Raw genomic sequence first — 15701 nt, forward strand, 5'->3', positions numbered from 1 at the left:
TAACAATGTTATCTATGGGTACCTGTCTGGTCTGCATTCCAGAACAGACGCATAACCTACCTGCAAAATAACAACATGCTATTAATCTTACATCACTCTTCTGAGTATGCTGGTTCACTGGGCTGTCATATTTTGTGGAGGAGCCTGTTACCGTGTTTATTACAATGCATTTTCTAACATATCAAAGTTTCAACATATCCATGCACAGGGATGCCAAGTAATAGTCTTCAGTAGCTCAGCCAGTCAGTTGTCTGTACCAGTACAATATAAAGGTACTACATGAATTCACATTATGTGAAATATGTGTACTCATGCAAAGGTTTATCAATTTGGAAGCTGAAGCTAATGTATAAAGCCTTCCTTATCAATCCAAGGCCAGACACGGAGTCCTCAATAAATACTAAGTTTCAATACATTCAATAAATGGTTCTCAAGATATAGCTCAAACATGGTGCAAACTTCTCAAAGACATTTACTCCAGATTCCCACTTGATTTTCTGAAACACCAATTACAATTCTAAAACAAATACAGATACAGTAGTCTGCAAGTATAGGAACACCTCCTAAGAGAACACTTCGCCTAAGAGAACACCTTTGTGGTGAAACAGATTTTTCCCCATTGTAAATGCTTTGCCTAAATGAACAGGAACTTTGCTCAAAAAGAACACCCTTTTGGCACCGCTAGCAAGTCGTTCACAACTGACACAGTACTGTTTCGTAAGCTGATAACTCATCATCGTCAAACTTAAATTCAAATGGTTTATTCAATCTCTCAAGCCCCATAAAAGAAAAATCTTTAGCTGTATTTTACTGGTTTGGTAAATTTATTGGTTGCGATTTTCCTTTTCTGATAAAATCACAACCATTCAGAGTAAATAGCTTTAAGAACCCAGAGTAGGGAAGTATGTCTCCACTACTGGGGAATAATATTTGTTTTTAAAACACAGTTTTATATATGTTTGCTGTTACAGCTGCTTGGCTTACCTACTAGTTTTAGGCAATTACATGATTAAGAATGCTAGCCCTCCCTCTCCAACTGTTGCTATAGCCACCTGCTGTTTACATTTTGTGCCGGAAAATAACCAGCTAGGCTTTAAAAGGCATTTATTAAAAACAAAACGGAGCTGGATAATAAATAAACCCAGTAGGGCAACAGACGATTTTACTCAGTGTCGGTTTGTTTAGGTTAAGGGGGGGGGGGGGGGGGTGACTGGTCTAAGTTAGGGTTAGGGTTAGGGTGACTGGTCTAAGTGCTCAGCTGACTTTCATTCATAGATAGTCACACAGGTACGGTTAATCTAGTCAAATCTTGGTAAGCCACCATTGAAATCATTCATTCTTTAATGACAACTAGTACAGTGCAGTGTATTTAGTTTATCTCTTACTGTTTCAAATGTATATTATTGATTAGAATATAGTTCTCATTTAGACCCCCCCCCCCCACTGATAGGGTCAATAGAAGAAAAAAAAAAACATACCGTGGTAATAAAAGTTAAGGGACACACAGCATCACACAGAATGGCACCTGCAGTCATTTATAGTACCAACGATGTCAAATATAGAATTAGGGACTGAGCTGTTTCTACAAACAGGGTAAACAATATGATTGTATATGTGATATACAACAGCAAAGTTAGTTTTTACCATCTCACTGTTGCTGCCACATTCCTCAATTAGTCACATTGCTAAATTCATCTCATCCCTTGAGTCATTAAGTTTGAACATGGTCCAACAAAACAAAAAAACAAAGCAACCATTCAAATGCCTGCTCCCTTTCCTGTGTTTGTAATCTAGACATTTTATTATAATAAGTGCTGCAAACTGCGTTTCTATACAAATTCCAAAATATACAGTGAATAATGAATAGGGATACATCTGGATTAAGCATAAGGCTCAGAGTCACGTTGATGTTTCTTCACTGTATGATCATTTGTCTGTAATTGTTATTCAGCTCAGTGCTAAGATAACAATAAGGTTTGGTGAATCAGGACAGCTGATTCAAGAGCCCATATCATACCGCAACATCTAGAGATTTGCTATAGTCCACCAAGCCACTGTCGACTTCTGTGGCGCCAAACCCGTTAACTGAGCACACAAAGTAACTTACATTCTCTTCCCCTGGGGTATGAAGTCCTCCCAGACAGTGGTAAAGAAACATTTGGAGATGTTACTTCCCACTCCTGTCAGGTCTCAACTTCCACAAGAACTTCATTCAACATCCCAGGAATCAAACCCAGAACACTGCATTAGCAAACTTGTCAAGAAAGTGTGTTAACATTCTAAGAGCCCTTAATTTAAAACATATACGGTATACAGTTCCACTGGAACATTTGATCGAATGTCGCCATGGTAGGATATATTTAAATTTAGGGATGTTAGGTTCTGTTTCATTTCCAAATATGTTTAAGACCTTGAATAAATATCCAATAAATAACCTCACACACAAACTCTACTGCTTGAACACTACTGTTTTTGACATGCAATGGTTTAACATTGAGGAACAATTCTAAACACGTGGAAAACATATAAAAACTCTTAACTTTTAACATCCCCAGTTCAACTGATCTAAAACAGATTGAGATCACAATATTGGCGAAGACCACTGAAATAGTACCCTCCTTTGTGTAACACGCCTGTAAGAACAATTAGGAGTCTATATAAATACTGCCACTGTTTATATTAAATCATGCAGCTACGTTACATTCTTAACTTCATTAGACACAAATACAGTAGGCTAGGATAGAGCTGGTTTGCATGTTTTAGTGCAACAGTATGAGTGTTCACCATTTCTTTCTGCCCAAATGTGCATGGATGTCGTTTCAGTGTATAATCACCAGGGGAGGGCCCTCATCTCAACGATTCAAACAGCAGCATTTACATCCATTGAAAAGACCACTGCTTCGTCTAAATATCTCAAGGCTGTCTTTGTGCTCCTTTGGGAAAGCTAAGCGTTAAAATAACTTTACCACAGTGGATTCTGTCAGTCAGACGTCTGCTAGCGTATAGTGCATCCTATTCCCATGTGGTGTTCTGGCTGCCAAGTTCAGCATTGATGGTTTTTCCTACCACATTTGCAAACAGTGTGCCAAAGAAGCAAAAAAAAAAAAGTTTTACACCTTTGTCCTACTCGGTTTACCATCGCTACCAGTTAGAACACCTCGATAATGCAGGACAATCATCTGATAACTTAAATTACCCTGCCAGCGACAAGCGCTATTTGCATACTATTACATTTATTGGCTTTCATCCGGCCCACAATCCTTTAGGAAGACAGAATGCAAATTAGTTCAGAGGATTTCTTTTTACGTTTAGTTCTCCTTGCTTTGACGATTATACAAATGCTGTCTTTCTGAATTACCTTTCTGTTCTAAATATGTACACTCATCTGTTTTGTGAGAATCAAACAAACAGACACCCCGATAAATTATGACTGAAGTCCAGTATAATGAAATGGTGCAAAGCACAGTGTGACCAGCAATTGCTCAATGGTTTTGGATCAAATATGGCTGAGTTGTTCTGATGCAGTAACACACTGGCTAGAATTTGTGTGTGTGACTGCTATGGACTACCAGCATCTATTGGTTTACATACCATTGTGATACTATTGGTATAGCTGAATTATGAAACTGTCACCACTGTAGTTGTATTCAACTCCATAATAATCCTTCTCCCTGACCCTAGTGAGCAAAGGGTTAAAAACAAATGAATGCATGTGTTTGTCTGTATGTTTATGCAGCTACCTGTCTTCCAGTCAGATGCCTGCCTGATTGAAAAAAATCACACACCAGTGGAATTTATTTTGTCAATAAAGAAATAAACATATATATATATATATATATATATATATATATATATATATATATATATATATATATATATATATACACACACACACACACACACACACACACACACACAACACAAAACATATCTGTGGTCTGCATTACTGTGTATATGCAGTACTTCAACACCCACACTCTCTGTTACCCCATCTGTGCATATCCATGCATACACTAGAACAAACATATACATACAAAGCAACAACAATGAAGATTTAAGAAAAAAACAAAACCAAAAAGCCCTTCCTGGTATTAATCTACCTGACCCAATGTGGCCCAGTTACCATGCCAACCATCCATCTACCTCATGAGAATAAGCCTTGTGCAAAATCTGACAGGTGGAACCCAAGAAACCCCGCAATAGTCACTTCCACCCACTGAAAGGAAAGCACACAAGCAGAAAACTAGAAACCAAAACTCGCCTGCAGCTCAGAGACTTCTCTTCCTCCTCCTCCGCCTCTTCCTCGCCCCCCTCCCCCCCTCCTCGGACCGCTGACCAGGTCCATTTGGCCCAGTGGACGGGGGACAGCATCTGCCAGGGACTGAAGGCCATCTCCTCCCGGTCCTGTTGCTTTTACTTCTGCTGATGATTCTCTGAGTTCAACAAGATGGAGGGAAACTCTCACAGCTTATTTTTTTAAAATTTTTTTGGCTGAGGCAAGGATGTGGTTAAAACATCCCTTAATGGTTGCCTCTGCCTTCGCTTCCTCTAGCTTCGCTGTCTCTCAACATTTTTGTAAGGCACTCCCTTACTTCCTCAAGCTCCAATTTCCTTATTTTTCTTCTTGTTCTCTTAAATTGAAATTCCGCTCAAAAAATCTTGAAAACAGAGCATTTTGTCTGCTTCTCTCTACCTGCTGCTCAGAATGCCAAAGCAGAAATCAGCTGGCAGATAGCAAACACATTCTCAAACCCAGTGAGCTACAGACTCTGTAAGACTGCCTCCCCCCTCTTCTAGGGCTATGCTATTGTCACAAAACAGGCGGGTAGGTTTCCAGTTTCAAGAGGAAGGCCTGAGTATTGGTGCACATGCTAGACATCCCCCTTTTGTTGAGTGGTTGAACCCAACCTCTGAGAAGGAGGAGAGAAGAGAGAGAGTTTTTGCTTGCACACTGATCTAAAAAATGGGGGAAAAAAAAAAAAGATTCCAAACCTTAAGATCTCAAAACAGGAGGCTGGCTGACTGGAGTGCAGTACAAGCTGACATGTTTGTGAAGGGAAGCTGCCTGATTGGTGAATCATAGGCTGGGCTTTAGTCAGGCTGTTTTCATTATGACTTTCCACTTCAACCAACAACAACACTGTACTGCTGTATCCACCAACAAACGTTTTGATACAAGTGGAAAATATCCGTGCTAAACATGATGAGGACTGAAGCTTTCTGCAAATATACAGTTCGCTATAGTAGTTCATTTAAAGGTGAAATGACCTCCATAGTCAATATTTATTCTTTTACTCTCACTTACAGACAAAAATCCCATCTTTTTAACAGATCATCCATCACAAGTGAAAAATATTTCACAATATAGAACCAATGAATTGGTTACCGAGTACTGTAGATCCCACTGTGCATTAAAAGATGCAGTGCAGTTACCTTTTACAGCTGAAGCAAAGATTCATCAGTTTGAAAAGGGGTACGACAATGACTGAATCTGTATTTCAAACTGCAACAGCATGCAAGGCATCAAGAGCTACTATGTCTTTAAAAAAATCAACCTAGAACACTACGATTGATCGATCTGCATGTATGGGAAGACGACAGCCTCAGAGGACTGGATATCTGAAAGCTTTCAATTAATTTATATAAGCCAAATACTGAATTCAGGGGGATATCAAAAAAACTGTAGCAACCAGAACTAATTGAGGCTCCACAGAGGATGCAAGAGAGGCAGTGCCTCTGTGGCTGGTTACACAGTTGGACCGATTGTGCTGTAGGTGGTACTGTTTGGCGAGTAGGGGAGTTTGTTTCTACCTTTTGCTTACGAGTTACCGATAGTACTGCAGAGAGGATGTAACTCCAGGACTTCCTGTCTTTCTCAGCTGGTGCCCAACAGCTTCTTAAACGACCTTACAACGATAAAATGGGTTGGGAGATATCTGCGTCCTGAGCACTGATGACTTCAGTTTGTTTAAGTCTTTTTGGGATACAGCGGGGCGATGTATTTTTGTTGTCGTGTGTAAGTTTTCAGGACAGAAATTAAGAAGCTTTTTGCTGTTTTAAAGTATCTGAAATTAGGTTTATAGATTGCCCCACTGTGGGAGAATTAAAAAAATTATTTCAGGCCAGCTTGCAAGCTTGTGTAGCGTCTAAACGAATACAGGGTGCCAGCTGGTGTTCTCACTTCAGCAAAGAAACTTCTTAAAACTCTGTTTATTTGAGTCTTAGATGCAGCGTTCCAGTCCATATTATTTTTAGTTTGGGCTGATCAATCATTAAAAACTGACACAGCCAAAATGGTTACTTTGTTAGTATTCCGTTCTTCTTTATTGGTTTCAATTGTATTAATCTCAGCAGTACTGAGAGAGAGAGAGAGAGAGAGAGAGAGAGGGGGAGAGAGAGAGAGAGAGAGAGAGAGAGAGAGAGAGAGAGAGAGAGAGAGAGAAACTGGCAAAAACAACGTCAAATGACACTGTCAAACGACGGATCGCTTTTATGTCAGATTACCCTGTGCTCTCGGACACCCTGCCAGAGTGCCTGGACCTCCACCATGCTCACCACGACGTCTCCACACACTTTGTCTTCTGTCAGGTCTGACAAGGGCAAAGCGTCATTCATCAGTGAATAAAACTCTCCACCACTCTCTATGCCACCACCTCAGATGTTCTCTGGCCCCTATATATTGTTTACTGTACCTTCACCCCTTCATTAAATAAGATGTACTACAATCTTCAGATAGACCTAATGATTCAGCCAAAACGAAGCTTGGCAAGTGTCATGTGATCCCATATCCTAGCTCCCAGTCCACAGCTCTCTCTCTCTCCATGAGGCTCTAGTAGAGACAACAGGACCTCATTATCTAGTCACAGTGGCTGGTCAGCTGAACGAAGAACTGATCCCACTCTCCATTTAGTCGACCTGAAAACTGATGAGCACAGACGCACTGCAAGCCTTCAGAAGAGGATGCTGCTGCAGCTGTGAAGTTCGAATGGGCAGGGAAACAGAGCCCTTACACGACACTCTCCCAACGGCACCATGGGAGAATTTAGAAAACGCTGACAGTGCAGCATGAACAACCCACAATGAGAACTCAAACCCTCAAAGTCAGAGGGTGGAATTTCTGCTCTCCAGATGTTTTCTATTTGGAGTGGAATGTGCAGGAGGATTTCACTTTCCATTAAAGTGAAGTCCCAAACATGTGGCTGGAAACAAACTTCTGTAGGTGTGGTCGACCTGGGGCTGGTGCTTTTAGTGAGCAGTAGAACACAGTTCCACTTTCTAACAATGTAGATGGGTACTAATTAACAAGCACACGTAATTTAGTCACATTGACCATGACTGGAGTTTTGTCTACAAGCAATAGCAAAAAATATTTACTGTGGAAGTTGTTTCACCTTTTTAACACAAGTATATATATATATATATATATATATATATATATATATATATATATATATATATATATATATATATATATATATATATATATATATCTATATTACAGAATAATATATATATATATATATACACACACACACACATATATCATAATACTAAACTAAAAAAATAATGCAAAGTAGCACCTTAAAATGAGAACAATTGCCTACACTAGATTCAATATACATGTCAAAAAATTATGTGGCAAGTTAATTTTTTTAAATATTCTCTATAGTAGTTCCATTAAAGGTGAAACAGCTGTCACCTGAAGGCAATCCTTGTCCTTTGTTTGGATAAGCTGATCTGGCATGGAATAATTTGTATACTGTATTCTGTATGGTCCTGTTCTATTGTAACTTAAAACTTAATTGTACACACCCAAAACATGCCCTTGAGATACAGCTCAGAAGCATATTGAATTAACAGAATGCAGTACATTTCTGTGACACACTGGGAAGCAAACTTCTAACTTCTTTCCAGTAGAAGAGACGCCCTCTGCTGGTCAGTCCAAGTCATTCATCCACCAAACACTTCCTGCCTACCTCAGCATTAAACTTAATCCATACTTAAACCAGCATGCTTACACTGCAGCTGAAACAGGGGCATCATTATTAATGCTGAAGAATTCTGCTTTTGTCAGCTTAAATCTGCAGGTCTGTAACAGAATAACATCCACAGAATGAAAAAACAACTTTATAGTGTACTGGCATTCCTTCTTTCAGTTAATAAGCCATTATTTATAGGTAAAAAAAAAAATAAAAAAAAAAATAAAACAAACAAACAGCAATTTGCCCCACAAACAAAGATTACCATTGCATTCAAATGCTTTTAGAATCTATTTTCCAAAGCATTAATATATTCATAAATACGAAACAAATAGATCCTCCAACCTCCACCCCTAAAAGACCAAAATACATCACATAATAAATATCATGGCAGCCTGCAACATATGCTAGGTATGTGGGACAACAGTAAACACAGGAGATCACCCTCATTTCCCCTTGGCCCCCAAAACAGGACTGGAATCTCAAACTAATCAGCCCAGGAGTGGTGGAGTTGCCAGGACAGGGCCTGGCTTCGCTCCCGGCCTTACCGTCTGTCTGCGTTTTGTGCCTCTATTATTGGTTCTTGTTGTTTACCATTACCCACCCAAACTTGAAAACAGCTCCCCACTGTATTCTCAACATGTTTCTTCATAAAGAAAACACTGCAGACTGTACCTAGGAAACAGCTCTAAAAAAAAAGCAAACTCTGGAAGAGATGGAGAGGACAGTGGAGTGACAAAGCAGACCCACCACTAAAGAAATTCACCCCGAGTGTAGAAGGGTTAAGATGCATCCATGTATTCATACACCTCAAGTCTCAAGCGACATCCTTGCAGGGTATAACCACGGTCTTTAACGCTGAAAGCTAATTATGCAAAAGCAAATATTGTGACGTCACTACAGTCACAGACTTGTAACAGTACATTTAAGAGTCGATTTTGTGAGACCAACATTTCAGTCTGCTTTATACCCTGTAGCAGGGGATCCCACTGCGAGAGAGAGGAGTCACACACAAGCTGATGCTGAAACCCTGGCACAGGGGTCTCCAGGTTTTATTTACAATATTGCAACTCTGTTGCAGTGGTAGGTGGGCCTGGAGGACATGTACAAACACAAGGCACGTTAAGTAAGGGAGCCTGGAAGAACCCACTTAACAGCATGCTCAGTTCCACTCCTTCTGAGCAGCTCAGAGCGCTACACAACAGGTTTCATCAGTGATCCGAGTGAGCAGAAAAATCCTTGCTCCAAGGCACTCAGTTACTTAGCGCAAGTGTAATGAAAATGGTAAATACAAAAAAGGCAAAACAAAACATGGATGAAAGTTTGCCAAACATTGGCTCAGCGCTGCTCACACTAAAAGGGAGGTCCCTTCTCCTCAACACACACTGGGGTGGGATTAGAACCCCCTAAACTAATCCCTATTTTTTAAGGTAACGCACTTGGTTCTCACTTGGTACTTGGTTCTCTCGCCCTGGTTCAGACACACAGTCGGGAGCCCTCAGCCAATCCCTCTCAGGCTTGCAAAAGGACAAAGGACTGGCATCTCAGCTCCTCTTACAGCAGATAGCCAGGGCTAATTGACAATCAATAAATCAATTAACGCCTGGCCACCTTCTACACCTGTCTCATTGCAAAGGGATTCTAACTCCCAACCCTGCCATAGCTAGTACAAACATACATGTGACTCAGCCCTGTCACAGACCCCAGAACCTGTTTCTATTCACATGGAACATGTTCTGTGCACCTCACAAAATCCCACCTGCGTGTAACTGTATCCATGGAGTTAGAATGGTGTGACATTATAAATAGATGTTACTCAAACATACGTGTACACCGCCACTAAATACAGCCACCAGGGAATTTTAACATCCCTCACCCCACACACACACACATAAAAAAAAAAAAAAAAAAAAACAGTGTAATACATTCCTGGTGTTAAACTGTCTAGTTCTGCTATGCAGCAAACACCACAACCTGTCATAGTAATGATAAAGAAGAAAGCTGATACCATTTATAAGAAATAAGAAATTAACTGAGATCTGTGGCAGCTTACAAAAGAAATCTGTCCTTTACTCCAGTTTTTTTTTTTTTAAACGCAATAGCAGTCACTGTTTCCTCAAGTCAAAATGAACAATTAGAAAATGGAAACAATGCCATTTTATACCACAAATCATACCTTTACTCAATTGCTGCTTCAGATATTCACCCAGCTGAGAGTCTCATATACCTGGACAGTGGAGTGTTTCCTTTCAGAAGCGTTAGTGCAGCAGGAGCAGGTCCATAAAACAGAAAAAGCTGAATTTTTAATCACAGGCCTAAAACAAAAACAACTCTCACAAAATGTAAGTTGTGCATTGACCGTCTGTCCGCCAGCAACACAGAGCGATGACATCACAATATACTTGGCCTGATGTCATCCGCCTATAACCACAACAAGCATCTGTGACATCACACAGAACCCCATTGCATCACAAAGTAGTTTACAAAAATCATACTCCCATATGTCATCTTAGGGGTGCATTTGGAAAGTTGTAATTAAAATTAGTAACACAGTAGACCATGTAGATTGAGACACACTTGCACCACATCAATGTGAAAAATGTGTAAAAAAGAGCCCTCTACAGGGACTGGATGGGTACTGCATCCTCAGGTACAATAGCTTTTTGGAAAGCCTACAAACTGGTGCTGCAAAAAGGCCAGCTAATTTATTTAAGAGAAATACTACCCAGAATACAATAATAATATACAGAACAGCATCCAATATGTAGTCACTACATACTGAATGCATTCTTTCAATAACTGCTTCACATCAAGTATGACTGATTTTAAGTATACCTTACTTGTATGCATGTTTAGAGGCTATCTCTAATCTCACGTTGAGTGTGTTTCTCAGCCACTGTTTCTATAGCATGTGTTGTGGTTTAAAGGTTTAGTATGTCATTGACATTCTGAGTGCAACATTCTATGCTCAAAATTCAAAGTCTAGTTGCAGTTAATGCGTTTGATTGAGGACATGACTTGTAATGTTAAACAACTAATCTAAATGTCAAATTGTACATACTTGAAATATTTAGGTCCCTATAGCTTTAACTATCTTTGGGAAATGCAGAGAAACTGGACTACCAACAAGATATTTCTATTAATGAAGTAGAATCCGCACAAGGCCAAACTGAGAAATATATAATGACACAATCTGTTTATATAACAAGTGCAATGTAGGGAACAGAAAGTATGTTTGAATAAAAGGTGAATGCAAGACAGATCCTGAAATGTGATCTGCCAAAAAAATAAATACATACGTCAATAAAATGACTCGGCAGCATTGAATATGAAAACGTTATTTGATGGTAGATCAACACTTGTTCTATGACAAAGAATAATATTAAGGTACACAATTAAGCATGATTCACAATTGCAATAAGTAATCCCTCCCAGGGAGCTGCCAATAACAGTATTGGCATTTCTGTGACAAACAGGACCTGGGAGTTCCCTGGCTTGCAATATTTATTTAGCCAAAGCTGCTCAATTCTAGTATTATTAGCATAGAGTGTATTTATTCTAAAGCTTTACACCCATTGAGAGTACACTGGACTTGTTCTCCAAGTCAGTCCACAGTATTAAAGCCAACAGTCTATATTTAATAGCCATGCAGGAGCAGTTCATGTTCAGTGCACTGCAAGACAGTGGTTGATTTAAAGAGACAGGGGCGATTTTAACTCATCCTAGCAAAAAGTCAAATGTAGCCCAATACAAATTCTAGCACTGGGAGCAAAACTGGAAGCTTTGTGGTGTTTAAACGGCTCATGTTGGGTTAAAAGCTGGCAATATTGGGTCCCATTTTTCTCTATGCTGTAATGCAGGGGTCTCCAGCCCCGGTCCCGGAGAGCTACTGTGGCTGCTGGTTTTCATTTTCAACCAATTATTGGCTTAATTAGTCAAGATCAACAGGTGTTCTAGATCTTTAGCCACAGATCATGTAAAGACCCCTTGAAAACCTGCTGGATTGGGGCTCTCCAGGACCAGGGTTGGAGACCTCTGCTGACCTGAGAAGGCATGAATTATTTAATTTAATAATGTTAAACAAATGATGCTTTAAATCACATGTTGTGCAATTACACCTGTTTCTTAAACAGGGAAACTTCAAGTAAGGGGAATGAATGTTCAACACAGATTAATAGGGGTTTTAAAAAGAGTAAAAAGGTAGAACTGATTTAACATGTAGAGTCATTTTCATTGACTTTGCGATGTATTTAAAATGTGACGTTGATGTGCACACACAGCCTTCAATAGCAGTTGCTTATAATGTATGAAGATACTTTAAAATGCAGAAACCTTTTGGAAAAAAAGATTTTCATAATCCAGGACTTAAGAGAGAGAGAGACAGAGAAGCTGTATCAATGTTCTCAGTTTCTACAATAATAGGTTGTCCAGAGTACAAATGTACCTTTAAATACATCTAATTCCATGTCTAAGTAACAGGGCATTTTGTTGAGACTATGCTGGTCACGTACCTATCTATAATCTTGAAAGCTGACAGTTAAAGCTTCACTAGACCCTCATTGTAAAACTAGTGCGGTTCATCTCATGGGGGTTCAACAACACACATTTATTCGATTGCTATTGTAATGTCTCAACCAATTATCAATTGTTTCATCCAGAAGAAAAATGTAAGTGGATTTCAGAATAGGGTCTATTGAAGGTTATTAATACAGCTTTACCTCATACAAGACCACTATAAAACCATACGCTACATACAGAATTAGAAAATTACCAGCAACTGTATAGATGGGTTTCCAGCAAGGTGAAAAGATGTAGACCACCGAGTTTAAATAACCCTGTATAGGTTCTTCTTCTAACTAGCATTCACGTCGACTTTATTTATAATTAACTTATAATATCAGCAACATAAAAATGCACGCACTTTATTCGATAATGTAATGAAAAAGGTGATTAAGAACTACACTAGCACAGATCTAGAATCTCATTTTCTGGATTTCCTTTTTAAAATTCTGACCACGAACTACAGTGTTGGCAGTGAGGTAATAAAACTCTCCAACACTCTTCAACTGCATGTGAAAAAATGACACAATTAAGGTGAAGTCATTGTTCCAGACAGATGACAGACCCTGTAAAAAAACAGAATCTAGAACAAGGAGGCCATTCGGCCCATCAGTGCTTCTCCGGTTCCTAGTAGCTAGTAAACTTTGTGGGGTCTTAATGGATTGCAATGATTCAGAATCAACAACAATCCATTCCATACGCTCACCATGCTGTGTAGTGCACCCTACCCTCCATCTCCACTTCATTTCAATTGTGCATTCACGTGTATTGTAATGAAATAAAGCAGTGGCAGATCTAAAACGCCAAACATATCTGATATTAAGCCTGTTTATGAGCTTTAGACCCCAGTGTATTTTTCAAAAGGTTCTTTAATATTATTTAATATTGACGTTATGGATGCGTTATTCACAGTACGATGAAAAAGCTGAAGACTGTATTCATGAATTCAAGCAATTGCAATAAAAATACATCCAATAAGTTATTTGTGCAAGTATATCACAGGGTAAATTCCATTAGGATGAACCATCTCATTTTCTCCAAGGAGGCAGAACACCACGAGGAGCAGCAGAACAAGAATCATAGTGTTACAGTGAGCTACACTCATGGGCTGAACGATGCTGCATCAACACACACACACACACAATAAGCTTTCTTACAGCACTACAGCAGCTTGAGTTTAGCAGAAAATGAATTAATTGTACCAAGAATCTTGTGAATTCACGGCTGGTAAAAACAAGTGAATTAATTATTATTATTTTTTTTTAATTGCAAATATTTGTAAAATATGACTGACTAGCAAAAGTTACGAGTACAATATTTCAGTTATAGTTGCCTTCTAAATATACACACCCAGTAAACAAATGCACAGCCACAACTATTTTCACAATCCCATCGATTTAGCAAGTTTGGGTACCTCTTTCAGTCTATGCTGACTTTCGCTATCCTGTTAAAAACCAGCATGCAGTATTGTTCTGAATAATCACTGTTGTAGTATGTGATTAAATATGGATTATAGCCTGATGGTAAGGTTTTAGAAGCCTTACACCACACTCAGTCCCAATGAATGAAGTAAGCAACGCAATTTACCCCCAACTACAAATATTCGCTGTGCATGGGACAGGCTGCCCATTAGTTTAGAAGATGTGAAACAAACAGATTAATCATGTGATCCCTGCTGTACTATAAAACACAACAGTCCTGAAATGGGTAAAAGATCCAACAGCATTCACAAGAGGCATGATAGAGGACAGTAGCAAGGACAGGCATTTTGCAGGGTGCTTCAGAGCGTGCCTGTGGAATTAATCACTTCATTATTAGTGTCTATAGCAAAACTCAACAAACTGGCACCCGCATGCTGTTTTTAATTGCTATAAATCTATCCAAATGCACTCAAAATGTAACAGCTTAAAAGCTTAGCCACTAGAAGTGATATAACTTGACAGCTACTATTTGTAGTTTAGACCAAGTCATATACTGACAGCAGGGTTCATTTCATAAAGATTAGAATAAGACAAGGTAATTATGGTGGTTAATTGCCATTCAGGATGTGAAATTATAGGTTTATAGTGTTGTTCTGTGGGCCAAAAAAAAGGCTTGAGATACGCTCTATTTTTACTGTAGCACTCTGCCTCATATTGAACAAAACCCATGTTCTTGAGGAGATTCTATTTGTTTGTTTGCAACACATCTGTGCATATACTTAGGCTACTGAGTGTCATTATAGAAAGCCTGCTGGTTGACGTAAACAATTGATTGCTATAGCTTAACTTTAGTATAAAAAAAACAAAAAAAAAAACAGATTTAGACTTTAACATACTGTATTGGGTATTTTTAGAATCATAAGCCATCACTTTTTATAAATGGCTGCTGCTTGTGTTGGTGTACAAGGCTGTATATGTACAACATGTCATTGCAAATGGAAAAGACTGTGACTGAATAAACACTGACCATGAAAATAAACTGGCATACCTGCACACTTACTGTTCTGTAAATACTGAGGCCAAGGCTGATTTCTGACCCGGTTGACAACAGATAAATATTTAGGCAAAAATTGTTTATGTTTAACTCTGGGCTAATGTTTGACCTCTAAACTATTAACACCCCTACCTATTATACAAACTTTCTTTCGTGTCTCCAGAATACCTTTTTAACATACTGGTGCATTTCTATCAAACTGTTCTGCAGACTTCAAGGCAAACTAAACCTGTGTGCGTTCACCTTGTCAAGCATTATCATTTAACAACATCTGAAGCAAGTTTCATCACAGTTTGATAAGCAGATCTCCAGAGCACTGTAAATCCCTAGTGGCCATTAATTCAAAATTGCAAAAAAACAAAAACAAACAAAAACAAAAACACACACAGCAAAATAAACATTATACTACAAATACTACATGGAGGAAAAATAGATCCCTATTACATAGCAGTTTCACCCATTCCAGGTTTTACTATGAGCTTGATTAGCCCCAGTGTCTAAGGTGTGTCTCTTATCAAACTAATAGTAAAACCAGGAAGGGCTCAAACTGCTATGCAAAGGGTGTCTTATTTCCATCGCAGTACTTCTATTGACTTTAATTTTTCAGGCGACCCAAAAAACATAAACTAAAATGAACAGGAGCTGTAATTCACCAACCCAATTTTACAAACCAGTCTTTAAATGATA

At 38.9% G+C, this 15701-nt stretch overlaps 1 protein-coding gene across 3 annotated transcripts in view; it reads right to left on the reverse strand.

Annotated features, from left to right (window-relative positions):
* LOC121302332 (transforming acidic coiled-coil-containing protein 1-like) overlaps window positions 1-15701 on the reverse strand; it is a 39483-nt gene that overhangs the window by 22252 nt on the left and 1530 nt on the right. For 2 of the 3 annotated variants that reach the window (XM_041232231.1, XM_041232230.1), the window contains exon 1: window positions 4262-4765. The exons of the other annotated variant lie outside the window; for it this stretch is intronic. In XM_041232231.1, coding sequence (XP_041088165.1) covers window positions 4262-4392 — 131 coding nt within the window. In that variant the 5' untranslated portion in view covers window positions 4393-4765. Of the gene's footprint in view, window positions 1-4261; window positions 4766-15701 lie in introns of those variants that run through there. 3 annotated transcript variants of the gene reach the window in all.

The sequence above is a fragment of the Polyodon spathula genome, chromosome 29 (genome assembly GCF_017654505.1).
Source record: "Polyodon spathula isolate WHYD16114869_AA chromosome 29, ASM1765450v1, whole genome shotgun sequence".
In the NCBI taxonomy this organism is placed as follows: domain Eukaryota; kingdom Metazoa; phylum Chordata; class Actinopteri; order Acipenseriformes; family Polyodontidae; genus Polyodon; species Polyodon spathula.